This window comes from Hippocampus guttulatus, chromosome 1 (assembly GCF_054856545.1).
Source record: "Hippocampus guttulatus isolate MCC_2025c chromosome 1, RoL_Hgut_1.0, whole genome shotgun sequence".
Classification (NCBI taxonomy): domain Eukaryota; kingdom Metazoa; phylum Chordata; class Actinopteri; order Syngnathiformes; family Syngnathidae; genus Hippocampus; species Hippocampus guttulatus.
In genome coordinates, this window is record NC_141261.1 from 11,237,751 (window position 1) to 11,252,004 (window position 14,254).

Here is a 14,254-nt window from a genome sequence, read left to right on the forward strand (position 1 = left end):
CGGAACGAATAGCAGACGTCTGACGTCACGCCTCACAGTTGAGCAAGCCAATGGGGTGCGACGAGACGAGGGTTCTTACCATAGTTTGCTTGACGTGTCACCCACCACCAGCACCTCCCCAAAGACCACGTGAGGCTCTAGGGGAGCCAGTGCGGCTGCGCGGTTTTGACCAGGGAGGTGTGGAAAAAATATTCGTGTTACTGTTTGACACACTCACTCACAAACGCATATCAATCAATCAAACTTTATTTATAGAACACTTTTCATACATAAAAATGCAACTCAAAGTGCTGTACGGTTAAAGCTTTTCAATTTTACAATATAAAAAAGGACCCAGCCCTCCCCTCAACATACACAAATCTATATCCACCACAAGCAAACCGATGCTTGCACACACGTTCACATGCACACAGACGCGCAGAACTTGCACATGTACTCTAATAGGATAGGATAGGATAGGATAAGACAAAACTTCATATTGACATTAAAAAAGACATGGCAAGACACAGAGAAATCACATGAGGAAAAAGGATTTAAATAAGTACATCAATCAGTGATTTAAAAGCCAAGCTATAAAGAGGCACAGTTCATAGCTTACTGGTTATACTTATACTGGTTGTGTTTACTTTTTTAATTTCTTGAATTTGTAAAAATAAAATAAAATAAAAAAATATTTTTCACTAATGAAGGGTTCAGTGAATGTGCATATGAACTGGTTGGGTTTGGTACCTCTAACAAGGTTAAGAAGTACTGAGTTAGACTGTTTATTCTCAATTGAATTATTTAAGTCATTCAGTGCCAGTTGTTTTCAGACCATTTTTTTTACCCCAAAAAAGTGGTGTGTGGGGTCTGAAAAGCCTTTTAAATACATCTTTGGGAGTGAATGGATTCCAAAAAGATCAAGTACACAATGGTGGAGCCTTTTTATGCCAGATGCAGGAAAACGGTCTGCAATGTCCAAAATCATTCCTGGTCTCATCTTAAACCGTGTTCACCCAGGGAGGCGACTTTGCCCAGCCCATGTCTTGAGGGCTATGTTCAAATTCACAGGCTGGGTCCTTCCAATGCTGCATTTTCTGCCACATGACGTCACTTCCATCGCAACTTGATCATTTGCGGTGTCCAAATTTAAAAAAAGGCTGTCCAAATTCGCCACGGTTTATGTGGTCCACGGACGCCACATGAGCAGCAGCCTTTGAAGGCGTCAAAGGACCGAGTCTTTCGAAATGTCTTTCGAGGATTTGGAAACCACGTGTGGTCGAGTCACGCCAGAAGTGATGTCATGCCGCCAAAACAACACATCCCAAAACGCAGCCTTTGGAGGCCGCAGCCTGTGAATTTGGACACAGCCAATGTGTGACTCCTCAGGCTGAACAGGATTAAACTTCTAAGTGTGCCAAAGATTGGGAAGGTCATGGCATGAGAAAAGGTCACAGCCAAACAACAACCCGGCTCAAGTCACCGACAGTGACTTGCCAAAGTATTTGGCCCAAACAAGGAGACTACTGACAAGAGATGCAGTTCATCACTCTGGATGAACGACAGGTACCCATAGCTGAGGTGGGGGAATCTCCCCATAGGACAACTATTGGCCTCACACAGCACCGTTTTGACATTTATGGAAGAGTAACAAGATGAAAGCCATTTCCCAAAGAAATCCATCCCAAAAAAAAGTCCAGTTTGAAGTTTGCTATATGTCACCTGCGAGACATCCCAAACGTGGAAGAAGGTGTGTTAGCCAGTCAATATTTGGCTTGGTGGTCCTTCATGCACACCTTGATCGGTCGAGCTATGTGGCGAGGAGCATCATCCTGCTGGTAACACCAGTCCTCCCAGTTTGGAAACATTGGTCACAACGTTTGAGTTCTCTCAGCAGGTTCTAAAAGTTACCGTAGTTGAAATATATTTTCATAACAAATTGACAACCAATCCATTTTTAATAACATCATCTTTAATTGTGCACTGCTGTTCACATAGATGAAAAAAAATAAGGTTGCATTTTTGAAATAAAACAAAGATAAAATCCCAGCGCTTGAAAATAAATAGTGTATCTATCTTTTGGGCCAGTTGTGGCGAAATCCTCTGTAAAGAATAAGATGAAATAATACTTAAGTGATGAGGGGAAAATATATAATATTTACAAAATCACATTTATTTACCTGTTTGAGGTTCCAGCTAGGTATGACATACTTCTATTTCCAGCCCCTGGATTACCCTTTTTCCCACCTGCTGTTTTCTGTAAGACGACAAAAAAAAATCCACTCAGCACTAAGAAACAAGTATACAATTTTATTTACATTTGTATTAAACAATTTAAAAAAAAACAATACCTTTTTCTTAGGGTCATAGGATTGTCTGTTTGGATCAAACTGTGACTTGTCCTTTGATTTCACATCTGTATTGAAAAACAAAAAACAAACAAACCAAAAAAAACGCAAGTATATATTGAATAGTACAAACTTGGCAGTAAAATTATTTTTCATATTTATATAAAGCAACATACCGGAAAATACTTTGAGGTCTGACTGACTGTAGTCAAACGGCGTGAAGCTCTCTTGAGGAGGAGCTTTGAGCTTTTTTTTCTCTGCAGACTTCAGTTTCTTACTCGGCTTGGGAGTCGACTCTCCAGGCTCACTGGAGACCCTCTCGCGTTTCTTTCCATCTGCTTTTGCACATTCCTGATCAAATGGGAAATCCAAGATTATCATCACTACACTATGTATGAGAGTCAAAAGTGCAGTGGAACCTCGACTTACTAACAATCACATTTACGAACAATTTCAGTTACATGCACAAAACTTTCGGAGAAAAAAAAGACCTCTATTCATGTATTCTTTTCGATACATGAATGGTTGTGTAAGCGTCAACATACATAAGGCATTGCTGTAAACTGAAAAGGCGGAAAGCCATTGCATATGTAGGCAGAAGTTCCACATCCTCATTCATCCAATCATCAATGATGATACTATCCTCCGTGTGTACGTTGTTTATTCAACTGTGACGTCTCTTTCAGTAACGAACTGTTAACGTCGGTGTCATCAAGCCAAAATAGACGTCCGTGTATGTTGTCGCCAGGTCGACGTTCTATCCACGTTGGATACGTTTACGCAATCACAGATGCCACAGGCAGCCGCGCCCACGCCACTGCCTTCTCTAAATGGAGTGTGCTTACTGATGACGTGAGCGAGATCAAATTTTAAAAAAAGACTAAAAGACGTGTAGTGAATTCAGAATCAGAATCATCTTTGTTGGCCAAGTATGTAGAACACACAAGGAATTTGTCTCCAGTAATTAATTAATCGTTTTAATAACAATGTGACCCCCCACTTTATTTATTTTAATTTTCTTTTCTGCAGAAAATAAGATCAACAAAATCAACCAATGAATTACAAAAGAAACAGACTCAATGAAAATAAGTGAATCACAGACTGAATAAGTGAATCAGAAAGTCTCCACGTTATTGTGGAAGACTTTTTCACTGTAGGAGGTGAAGAAGTCCTCCTCTTTTCCCTCTCCTTAAAGTTAATGAGCAATAAATATATTTTTAAGTGTTTTATTTCTTTTTAATTTTAGTTTTGGGATTGAAACGGACTAATTGCATCTCAACGGGAAACATACCTCAATTTATGACCGTTTCGGGTTACAAAGGGACTCGTGGAAGCAATTCAGTCTGTACTTATTAAACCAACGGGGCTTCACAGTGAGAGCAGTTTTTTTTTCAACCGCATCTCTTTTAGTGAATGTTTCTTCAGCAGGTAGAACATTTCCACCAATATTAAACCAGAACATGTGCATGTGTGTTTGCGCGCAAGTGGTTGATGGCTCAGTGCTCACACACTAATGGAGAAACTGTTCATTGCACTGCAGACTGAAGGTGGGCCAAAGGCCTTTCTAAAAGCATTTAAAAGGAGCCAAATAAAAACAACAAAACTTGACGGCATTAGCTCAGATGTTACAAATTGATGTAATTGTGAAATCTGGCCCTGTTTAATTGAACATAAAGCTAATATGCTCACAGGGAGCAGGGGCTTATTCTGTTCTCTGAATGGCAACAGGTGTATCGACAGGTTTGTTCTGCCCGAGGTGGAAGGGTGTCACATTCATTACGGTAGTTGGATGAACAATCATATATTTGGATTTGGAAAAAAAAAAGAAAAGAATTTTTGCACAAATGAAGGAACATTGGCTAATACCCTGCAGCACCCCCCGATGATCTCTTACGGCGCACTAGTGTGCCGTTTGCGTCTTAGTCGAAAATTACCGCTCTACTAAGACCTTCAGTGTGTCTCTTTGCTCCCATCTGAGCGTTCTTCTCCAAGCGCATCACGGCACAGGCACATAAATAGAAAAAAGTTCACCTTTGTGAGGCATCAAATGTATCAGTGGGCACTTAAGTAAACCATGTGTCAGGAAAATTGTGGGGAAGTTTAGAAAGTGTTTTCTAAAAGGGTCACCGAAAGTGCAAGGGTGTCCGTTTAGTGGAATTGAACAGATTTATAAAAATAAAAAAAAACGTGAAAAGTACTCACAGCGGCTTGCTGGCGCACGGTGGCCACATTCTGCAGGGACTCTTGGTAGCTTTTTTTAGCCTTCTGTCTTTCCTCTGATGAAAACAACAATAAAATGGCATTTGGATTAGAATGAGTGGTATTAAAGTGGAAGTAGGGAAAATGGACTTCTAAATTACTTGTACAGTGAAAGCCAGTGTATCCTTTGTTTTTGAATTCGCCAATTTGGGTTTTCCATGCAACCTCGCCTTAGCCATTTGCTGAAAAACTTGCCGATTTGTTTTTGTGCTCTTCATCGCTCTACGATGCCACAAGATGGCAGCAACGCCCTCAAAGTAGGAACTGGTGTGCAGCAAATTGAGGAGAGACGAAAGCTATTTTCACACTGCAGCTCCATTGAGATTTTTTTTTTGTTGCTTATATGTGACACATATCTGTTTTGTTCATGCAGTGTAAATAGCAAAATTCCGATTTTTCCAAATCTGATCTGGGACTCTTTTGAATGTGGATATAAATCGGATATGAATGCAATGCGTCTGCAGTATAAACAACTCATCCATACCATATGTGTATATATATATATATCTATATATCTATAGTGTCCGCCATCAGCAGCCCAATTTGCGCTCGGCACAGGAGGGTCAATGTTTTGAGGAACATTGTTGTCTTTATATTTGACTTGAATGTAATTCCACTTGAAACATGAAGCATAAAGTTGGCATATGTGGCGATAGTAGTAATTCAGCAGACGGTTCCTTTATTGTGCGCGGCAGTGACGTGACGTCGTCTTTTGTCGACAAGACGTCTTCGAGGAGTGAAGAGATCGAGGCACGTTTGCTTCATTTCCCCAAAATATTTCTACCTCCTCCCGCATTGTTCCTCTGTCAACAAGAGGTGATACAAAGATGAACCCCAACATGCCGGACCGTGTTTACTTCTGCAAACCCTGTTCCACATGATGCTTTTTTTGGGGGGGGTACCACTAACACTGTGTACAGTGGGGATGGGGCGCTGCTGACTTCGACTCGGGACGTTGTGAACCGGTGGGCAGAGTACTTCGAAGACCTCCTCAACTCCACCAACACGCCTTCCTTGGAGGAAGCAGAGCCTGGGGACTCTGAGGTGGGCTCTCCTATCTCTGTGGTTGAAGTCACCGATGTGGTTAAAAAGCTCCTCGGTGGCAAGGCCCCGGGGGTGGATGAGATCCGCCCAGAGTTCCTCAAGGCTCTGGATGTTGTGGGGCTGTCCTGGTTGACACGCCTCTGCAACATCGCGTGGTCAACAGGGAGAGTGCCTCTGGATTGGCAGACTGGGGTGGTAGTCCCTCTTTTTAAAAAGGGGGACCGGAGGGTGTGTTCCAACTACAGAGGGATCACACTCCTCAGCCTCCCTGGTAAGGTCTATTCAGGGGTGCTGGAGAGGAGGGTCCGTCAGGAAGTCGAGCCTCAGATTGAGGAGGAGCAGTGTGGTTTTTGTCCCGGCCGTGGAACAGTGGACCAGCTCTACACCCTTAGCAGGGTCCTCGAGGGTATGTGGGAATTCGCCCAACCAGTCTACATGTGTTTTGTGGACTTGGAGAAGGCGTTTGACCGTGTCCCGTGTTCTGTGGGGGGTGCTTCGTGGGTATGGGGTACCGAACCCCCTGATACGGGCTGTTCGGTCACTATACCACCGATGTCAGAGTTTGGTTCGCATTGCCGGCAGTAAGTCGGAATCCTTTCCAGTGGGGGTAGGACTCCGCCAAGGCTGCCCTTTGTCGCCGATTCTGTTCATAACCTTTATGGACAGAATTTCTAGGCGCAGCCGAAGCATTGAGGGGGTCCGTTTTGGGGGCCTCAGTATTGCATCCCTGCTTTTTGCAGATGATGTGGTGCTGTTGGCTCCTTCAAACAGGGCTCTCCAACTCTCACTGGAGCGTTTCGCAGCCGAGTGTGAAGCGGTTGAGATGAAAATCAGCACCTCCAAATCTGAAACCATGGTCCTCAGTCGGAAAAGGGTGGAGTGCCCCCTCCGGGTCAGGGAGGAGATCTTGCCCCAAGTGGAGGAGTTCAAGTATCTTGGGGTCTTGTTCACGAGTGGGGGCAGGAGGGAGCGGGAGATCGACAGGCGGATCGGTGCAGCGTCTGCTGTGACGCGGACGTTGTATCGGTCTGTCGTGGTGAAGAAGGAGCTGAGCCAAAGGGCGAAGCTCTCAATTTACCGGTCGATCTACGTTCCAACCCTCATCTATGGTCACGAGCTATGGGTCGTGACCGAAAGAACGAGATCCCGGATACAAGCGGCCGAAATGAGTTTTCTCCGCAGGGTGTCCGGGCTCTCCCTTAGAGATAAGGTGAGAAGCTCGGTCATCCGGGAGGGGCTCAGAGTCGAGCCGCTTCTCCTCCAAATCGAGAGGAGCCAGATGAGGTGGCTTGGGCATCTGATTCGGATGCCTCCTGAGCGCCTCCCTGGTGAGGTGTTCCGGGCATGTCCCACCGGGAGGAGACCCCGAGGAAGACCCAGGACACGCTGGAGAGACTATGTCACCCAGCTGGCCTTGGAACGTCTCGGGATCCCCCGGGGAGAGCTGGAAGAAGTAGCTAGGGAGAGGGAAGTCTGGGCTTCCCTGCTAAAGCTGTTGCCCCCGCAACCCGGCCCCGGATAAGCGGTAGATGATGGATGGATGGATGGATGGGGGGTGTACACCAACAATATGAACATCATCTAAGCTCTTTGTATGTTAGGGAGGAGCCTGGGTTGTTTGTGGAAGTTACTGAGTCTTCATTGCATGCTCATGTTCTTGTCTACTTTTGGTGCATATGTGAAAAAAAACACACTGCAGGTTATGCAGTCTTATTTACATTTGTTTCCATAGTGGGCCAACCGTTCACACTTTATCTGCAATTGAAGACCTTTCATCCACCCATTGAACCATCATATTCCATGACGTTACCTGCTGCCTTCTTTGCTTGCTGTTTGGCTTCCTCCTTTCTTTTCTTTGCTGACTCCAACTCCCTCTGCTGCTGTTCCATACTCCGCAGTTTCCATTTTTTACTGACCTGAAAAATAAGAGTTTGCTTAGGTTTGTGTGTTAATTTTTTTTGTTTCATTTTTTTTCAAAGTACAGCTGCATGTAAGAGCTGTGTGCAGTACCTCAAACATCTTTGAAGAAGGGTCTAACTTTGCATTCTCATTGACATGCACACCACTGGAAGGCAAGTACTGAAATCACACAAGAACAACAAAATATCGTGCTTTGGTTTAGATCAGGGGTGCCCAAGTCTAGTCCTCTAGAGCCCCAAAAACTTGCCTGTTTTACAAAAGTTTCTCTCCTGCAACACACCTGATCAAACTGATCAGAAGCCTGCTGCTATCCATTTTGATCATTTGAATCGGGTGTGTTGCGGGAGGAAAGGATGTAAAACAGGCCCGGTAGGGGCTCTCAAGGACAGGACTCGGGTACCCCTCGGGTACCATGGTATACAAATTGTTCTTTGGGGCTGGTGTATGGTCAACTCTTACCATTCTGAAAGGGTTTTCAAAGGACTCAATAATTCGCCGAGCTTTCACTTGAGCCACAGAAAGGGACTGTTGGATTTCTTTTGTTTCTGGCTTCTGCAAAAAAGGCAAACATCTGTCAAGCCAGCTGCCTTAGCTTCATCGTTAAAACATTTTGAGTAGAGCTTAAGGTTACCTCAAACAATGTAATTTTGGCAGGTGCCACAAGACCACGTATTTTCTCAACATCGTCGGATTTGTGGTCATCATCAGAGAAGAGCACTCCTTGTTTCACAGGCAGTTCTGAGGAGGGAAAAGAATTGACATATGAATGGTTGGAGTCAGTGATTCTCAAGGTTCTGTCAGCAGGGCCCCCTTTCTTACTGCCTGAGTACACTTCAGTTATATTTAACTTTTACATTCAATACATTTTGCTACTAAACGTTTGTTTTTCATCATTGATTGCGGTACAATGTCTATCAATGTAAATTTGTATGTGCAATACAACTAAATTGAATCATTATGTACATTTTTCTTTTCATTTCTCTATAGCGCAGTGGTGCGGCCCGGTGGTCGAGTGATGAGCGCATCGACCTCACAAGTGTAGAGGAACCGGGTTTGGTTCCAGCTCCGGCCTTCCTGTGTGGAGTTTGCATGTTAGTTTTGATGAAGACTTAGGCCTACTCTACAATTGTAAATTAATGTTATCATTGCAGTTACATTTGGCATGGCATTTTACTTTTTTTTTTTTACTTGACTTCCTTGTCTGACATCGGTGTCGTGCTCTCTCAAAAAGTTTAAAGTTTAACTTAAGTCAGCATGGGGCCAGTATGTCTGCCTAACGGTTTAGAGGCATAAGAATCGAATTTTAGCACAGGCTCTCTCCTGCAGAGTGATTTTTTTTTCCCCCCTGCGCTTCTTGTTTTCCACAGGAACGCTAGCATGTTCCCACACTCCCCCAAAAATCATGTCAAGATAGTTGAAAACTCTAAATGTGACACGCACGGATGCGTGATTGACTTGCAACCAGTCAGATGGTACAGGCTCCAACAAACTCGTAATCCGAATGTGGATAAGCAGGATGGAAAGATATATATTTTTAAATTAATCTTTATATTCAAGTGTGATATTGACTCATCAATATTTTAAACGTTTCACTTTTCCTTAATCTCCCTTTTTTTTTTTTTTTGTCTGCCTGTTCTGGTAATGACTTTTTTTCAGACCTCTTTTGGCTGACATGGCCTGAGGATGAGGACGGCTTTTTATGGCCATCTGTTGCTTCAACATGTGCATCGCAGTCTGCTAACGCCTAATAAACATCAACATTTATACTGTTCGGCTCACCATCAGCAGAAATGTGAGGTTCAGTGCACTCAGGGGCCCTGGATGTATCGTGAGGACCAAACAACGTAACCTGTGGCTGAAAAAAAAAAAAGAACAACAAAATCCTAATGGTAAACATTCAGCGTTTACTGCAGGAAAATAGCTGTTTTGACTGATGGGATTCTCACCTTCTTTACTGGCGTGAGTCCTTTTCTTTTTTGAATTGCAATTTCAGCCTGCGTGCAGAAACTCAAAGTGGTGAAAAATAACCCAAGGAGGGCAATAGTGGAAGAGGGTTAGAGCGCTTCTCACCTTGAGGAGAGGCATTTCTCGAGCCTCTTGCACTAACAAATGTAGCTCATTGACCTGCTGCCGTACCAGCGGGGGGACGGGGTTACAGCAGGCAATGATGCCCTGAGGCTCTCTGAGTAGGAAAATAACAAAATGCTGTGCTGAGTTTATAAATAAAACACAAAAGTCAGGCACGAAGTGGTGAGACTTGACTGAGCAGATGGACGATTGTTCAAGCGGGAGACTGAGTCAACTTACTTGGGCAGCTCCTCAGATATCTTGATCATCATGTGGGTGGGCAAGACATATCTAAAAAAAACCCAAAAAAACAAACATCAACCGTGTGGAGAACACTACACTGAGATTTTCGCTGAACACGTGGGCTGCGAAAACCTGTCTGAAGCAGTTGAGATCCCTTCCCAAACACCCTACCCGGTGCTTTCATCTTCCTGCCGAGCTAGCTTGTCCCTCCAGGCGTGGAGTAGTCTGAAGGCAGTGAGCTGTTGGGTGTTCAAAGACCTTTTCTGCTTCCTCTGCACCTCCAGATAGGATTCCTCTGTGAATATTGGCTTGGCATATTTCTGAGTGGGCGAAAGGAACACAGTGAGAATTAGGAGAAATATTACGAGAGAGAAGACAAGGAGTAAAGAAGACGACATCAGGGTGGCATTTCAATCTCTTGGGAGCAACAAGTCAAGAGTTGTACAAACTTTCAGCGAAACGTCTTTGCTCTTGTTCCAGACACTCTGCAGCAGACCAGTCTGGCCATTGTTGAAGTCCAAGAGCTGCGCCTTCATACGATCGTAGATGTAAAGGAGATAGTGGGTGTCACTGCGAGCATAGAGTGCCATCTCGTCTGGCAGGGGCCTATGGAGTCAAGTTCCCGGTTTGAGCATATTGCAACTGCAACATCCACAGAATCAGATCCGACTGAAAAATGGCATGATACCGGATCCTCCAATCGGCAAGCTGATAGCGTTTATCTGAATTCACGCTGCAGTAGTGCTTGAGCAGGTGGTCGAGCGAATGTCGGGCCAGGTTTAACACTCGACTGGCCTGGTGCGTGTCGAACAAGTTGACCACATACAAGCCGAAGTCCCTCTGGAGCCACTCGATGTCCGAGTCTGCTCCGTGAAACACCTGAGGGCCACACAGAGAATGAAATCAATTGAAGATCGGGTTGCATTCAATCAACACAAACATACACACACCTTTTACATTGTGACTCCTGGACACGACGCTCCGAGAAGAAAATAAACTAATAACTACTAACTGAAATAAGACGGTTCGCGCTTTGCCCTACCAATAGATCATTTTCAGGCTATTTTGGTCGTCAAAGTCTGTTGAGCTACTATGGCTGACATGTACACCGCCATAAGAAGGATGCAAGCATTGAAATGAAATAAAGTGGAACACAAAAATATACTCTGTACCGTCAGTTTCAAAAATAAAATTTGCCACATATGGAGAACTGAATCTCAAATAATGACAGAGGTAACCCTGAAATAGGTTGCCAGAAATCAGTAATATAATTATTATGATGTCATCTTGATGAATCTTCCCTCTTTGAAGAGTGAAGCTGCAAACATAACGCCATAAAAAAATTAAAAAAAAAAAGAACAAGTGAAGCAATTGCAATACTTTGACGATAGATGGGTTGGTGAAGGCCTCATTCAGGATATACATCTCAGTGCGGAGTGCCAAGGTGTCAATGATGAAGTCCTGCTCTCTGGTGGAGATCTGCATCAGACAGGTGACTCCCAGGAAGCTCCTGTATGAATGGTGCTGTCAAGGAGATCCGGATTAGTCAGTTGGCAAACTGGCACCGATGCCAGACCTGGACGATGAGTGGCATAGATTTTGTGGGAAATTGGAATCGTATGTACCTCGAGGTCCACTGCGAATTCAGACACCTCGATGAGCTTCTCATTCAGAGCCACCAGTTCCTCCAGTGTCTCAACGAAGGAGCAGTTTGTCTCTTCTATTGGTTTGTACATCTGCAAATGTAGGCAGCTGTCATTGAGACCACACTAGAAGTATGATTAAATGGAAACGCATATTTCCTCCATCCACACGAGTGGAATTAAACAGGTGTTTATTAGGGCTGTAACAATATCCAAACGTTATGATACGATATTGTCATGATATTTTGTCACGTCTTCTGTTTTGTTTTTTGCTCGTGGCCCAAAGTGCAGATTTTTTCATCAGAACATGGCCCAAAAGGCTTCGGGAGCCTACCTGAGGCTCCGTCTTGGACAGAAGGCTATCAGGCACTGTCAGGCGATCCAATTCAAACTGGTAAGGATGTACAAACCTATCAGGGAAAAAGTTTAAGAGGCTCAGAAAAAAAAGCAAGATATTCCATGACAGTAAAGTCCTTACATGTCTTCGATGTGTTCTTGCGTTCGCTGCTGGTAAATCAAGTCAGCCAGTGCTGGCGGGACATCCAGATCTTCCGGCTTCTCTTTACGGAATTGTTTCGTGGTGAAATCTGTCCACAATAAAATAGAAGAATCAAGAGAACTAGTCAGAAATGTTAAAGGTCTGAAAGACTGGAACAGAAGAAATGTCACCACACTTCAGCAGGTTGATAGGATCGCTTATGAAACATTTTTGTCCAAGTATCTCTCAAGGGATGACATCTATAATGTGAACAACATCTTACATGGCGGAAGTGGTTTGAGCGCGTTGGGCTTGATGAAAATCTTGGGAATAAATGGCGTATTGCTGTTGTCAATTTTTTCCTTGAATTTCAGCTGAGGCCTCGGGATATTCTTGGCTTGGAGCAGTCTGAACGTCTCGGAGCGACCTCCAGAGCCTGAACCCTGATCAATACAAGCATCGCTTTAGCTCAGATGAGCGGCAAAAGACACGGGATCTGGACGACGAGCGGCGAATCAGCCAACCTTGCGATTCCAGCTGGAAACGACAATCTTGTGAGGCTGAAAGCCTGCGGGCATGACGGGCTGCTGGCTCCTGTTCACGCCATCGGCCTCATCCAGAAGATTCCCCTGGGAAAATGGATTTCATTTCTCCAGTTGATTTGTATCAAGCTTTTTTGAAATCAATCCGCGGCACCGAAAATTTGTAGCAAATACCACTTTCTCCAGGATAACGTCGTTGGAGTCCACGACCAAGTCAAACCGCTCCTCCAACCCGGTGAGCTTATCACGGTCTCTCATGCGAGATCGGCAGCTGTGATGCCGCATGATCTGACTCATGCTAATGCAGAGATACATGTCAGGATTGAGACGCCTCTTCAAAAGTACTGAATTGTTTTTGACATCAATAAGAGACTATGAGGCAAGAAATCAACAGTCCCATTTTAATTTCATTTATTAGGTATGCAAAAGTATTGTAACAGATAGACTTAAATGGATTCAGGGGAATAAGACTTAAAATCCTTTACTATCAGTCACAGTACCAAACCCGTGACCCATCGACATCCACAATTTTCATCGTCATGCTTGATATTGTAAACTCACCAGAGCAAGAGCTGATCCCCTTGAACTTCACAGAATTCCTGGAAACCGGGGAAGCTGCGATAGAAATCAAAATCATCCCCAGCTTGAGGCAAGCTGCCAGATGCTTTGGTGGCCAACAACACTGAACCCAACCCATACTGCCAAGAGGAGACATAACAGACATTTAAAAAAACATGATCAGAATAATATCACTGAAGAAACTCAAGGATGTTTTTGCAAGAAGCTATAAAAGTAAGAGTGCAGCTACAACTCCAATGATGTAGCCAACAAAACTGTTTACCCGTGGCCAAATACCAAAACAGTCGATGACGATAAATGACAAGGGTTTCAAATCTGTTGTATATAAATAAAATGCATTGCAGCAATGATTTAATACTTTTCTTGATATTTGGAAATCTGTTGTATATAAATAAAATGCATTGCAGCAATGATTTAATATTTTTCTTGATATTTGGAGCACAAGTGATTTGGGAGAGGGCGGGGCTCCAAAACCATCCGCTCAAAACCATCAACTTCTACCAAAACAGTACAGTAGTAGTAACTGCAACTGTTCCTGTACACCAGGGATTCTCAAGTGATGTGTCTGGATGCAGAAGTGGGTTATTTTTAAAAAAAAGGCGTATTATGTGCAATTGTGGTTTTTCGTCGCACTATTTTCATTTATTTTCGATACAGTTGTCATGTTCATCCTCAGTTGTTGACAAGGCACCTTGAAAATGTATGTGTTGTGAGCTTTATAGGAATATCGTTTTCAATGGAAATTTTTGAATAACATATTTTCTTGATTACTTTATAATTCATTATTGTTAACTTCTTTAAAGAGTGGATCGCGACTTCGATGGATCGACGACAGCCGAAGTCGTAGTACTATTTCTGTTTTAAAATGTCTATGACTGAAATTGGACTGAACCAAAAAATGAGCTAACGGACATCCACGTTGCTACTATCGACTCGTACGTAACTCCTTGTTTCGCTAAACACACACACCACCACTTACTTTAACGAAAGCATCGACGTCTTGGTAACCAGGACAGAACTCTTTGCCCTCCCCTATTCGGGCATCAGGCGTAGTGTCTTGTAAACCCCTATTTTTGGCGTTGTTTTTATTTAATGAGTCCATCATATCGTGAAAAATGTGTACATGTGAAACACTCGCCAACTACTTCCGCG

The 14,254-nt window shown here is 43.7% G+C and overlaps 1 protein-coding gene across 2 annotated transcripts; it reads right to left on the reverse strand.

The window, feature by feature from the left end:
* Positions 1-230: 230 nt before the first annotated feature.
* On the reverse strand, positions 231-14,254 carry exosc10 (exosome component 10). 2 transcript variants are annotated; one of them, XM_086109459.1, is made up of 25 exons: positions 14,082-14,254; positions 13,085-13,221; positions 12,698-12,821; positions 12,506-12,610; positions 12,265-12,424; positions 11,982-12,090; positions 11,838-11,913; positions 11,486-11,596; positions 11,241-11,384; positions 10,549-10,739; positions 10,310-10,466; positions 10,032-10,180; positions 9,858-9,908; positions 9,621-9,732; positions 9,497-9,544; positions 9,330-9,405; positions 8,182-8,288; positions 8,010-8,102; positions 7,641-7,709; positions 7,441-7,546; positions 4,530-4,603; positions 2,504-2,678; positions 2,331-2,395; positions 2,160-2,236; positions 231-2,082 (listed from the first exon to the last, which is right to left on the reverse strand). In XM_086109459.1, the coding sequence occupies exons 1-25, from the start codon at positions 14,205-14,207 to the stop codon at positions 2,052-2,054; spliced, it is 2,673 nt and encodes an 890-aa protein (XP_085965585.1). In that variant the 5' UTR covers positions 14,208-14,254; the 3' UTR covers positions 231-2,051. The 2 variants fall into 2 exon arrangements, with proteins under 2 accessions (XP_085965585.1, XP_085965593.1); XM_086109467.1 differs by having other exon boundaries at positions 13,085-13,138; positions 14,082-14,235.

Excerpts from the sequence above, each read along its gene's own strand:
- exosc10 (XM_086109459.1), bottom strand. The coding sequence starts at position 14,207 with ATGATGGACTCATTAAATAAAAACAACGCCAAAAATAGGGGTTTACAA. Across the intron at positions 9,909-10,031 it reads CAGGAAGATGAAAGCACCGG|ATATGTCTTGCCCACCCACA; the intron begins GTAGGGTGTTTG and ends GGTTTTTTTTAG. Across the intron at positions 7,710-8,009 it reads TTGAAAACCCTTTCAGAATG|TACTTGCCTTCCAGTGGTGT; the intron begins GTAAGAGTTGAC and ends GTGTGATTTCAG.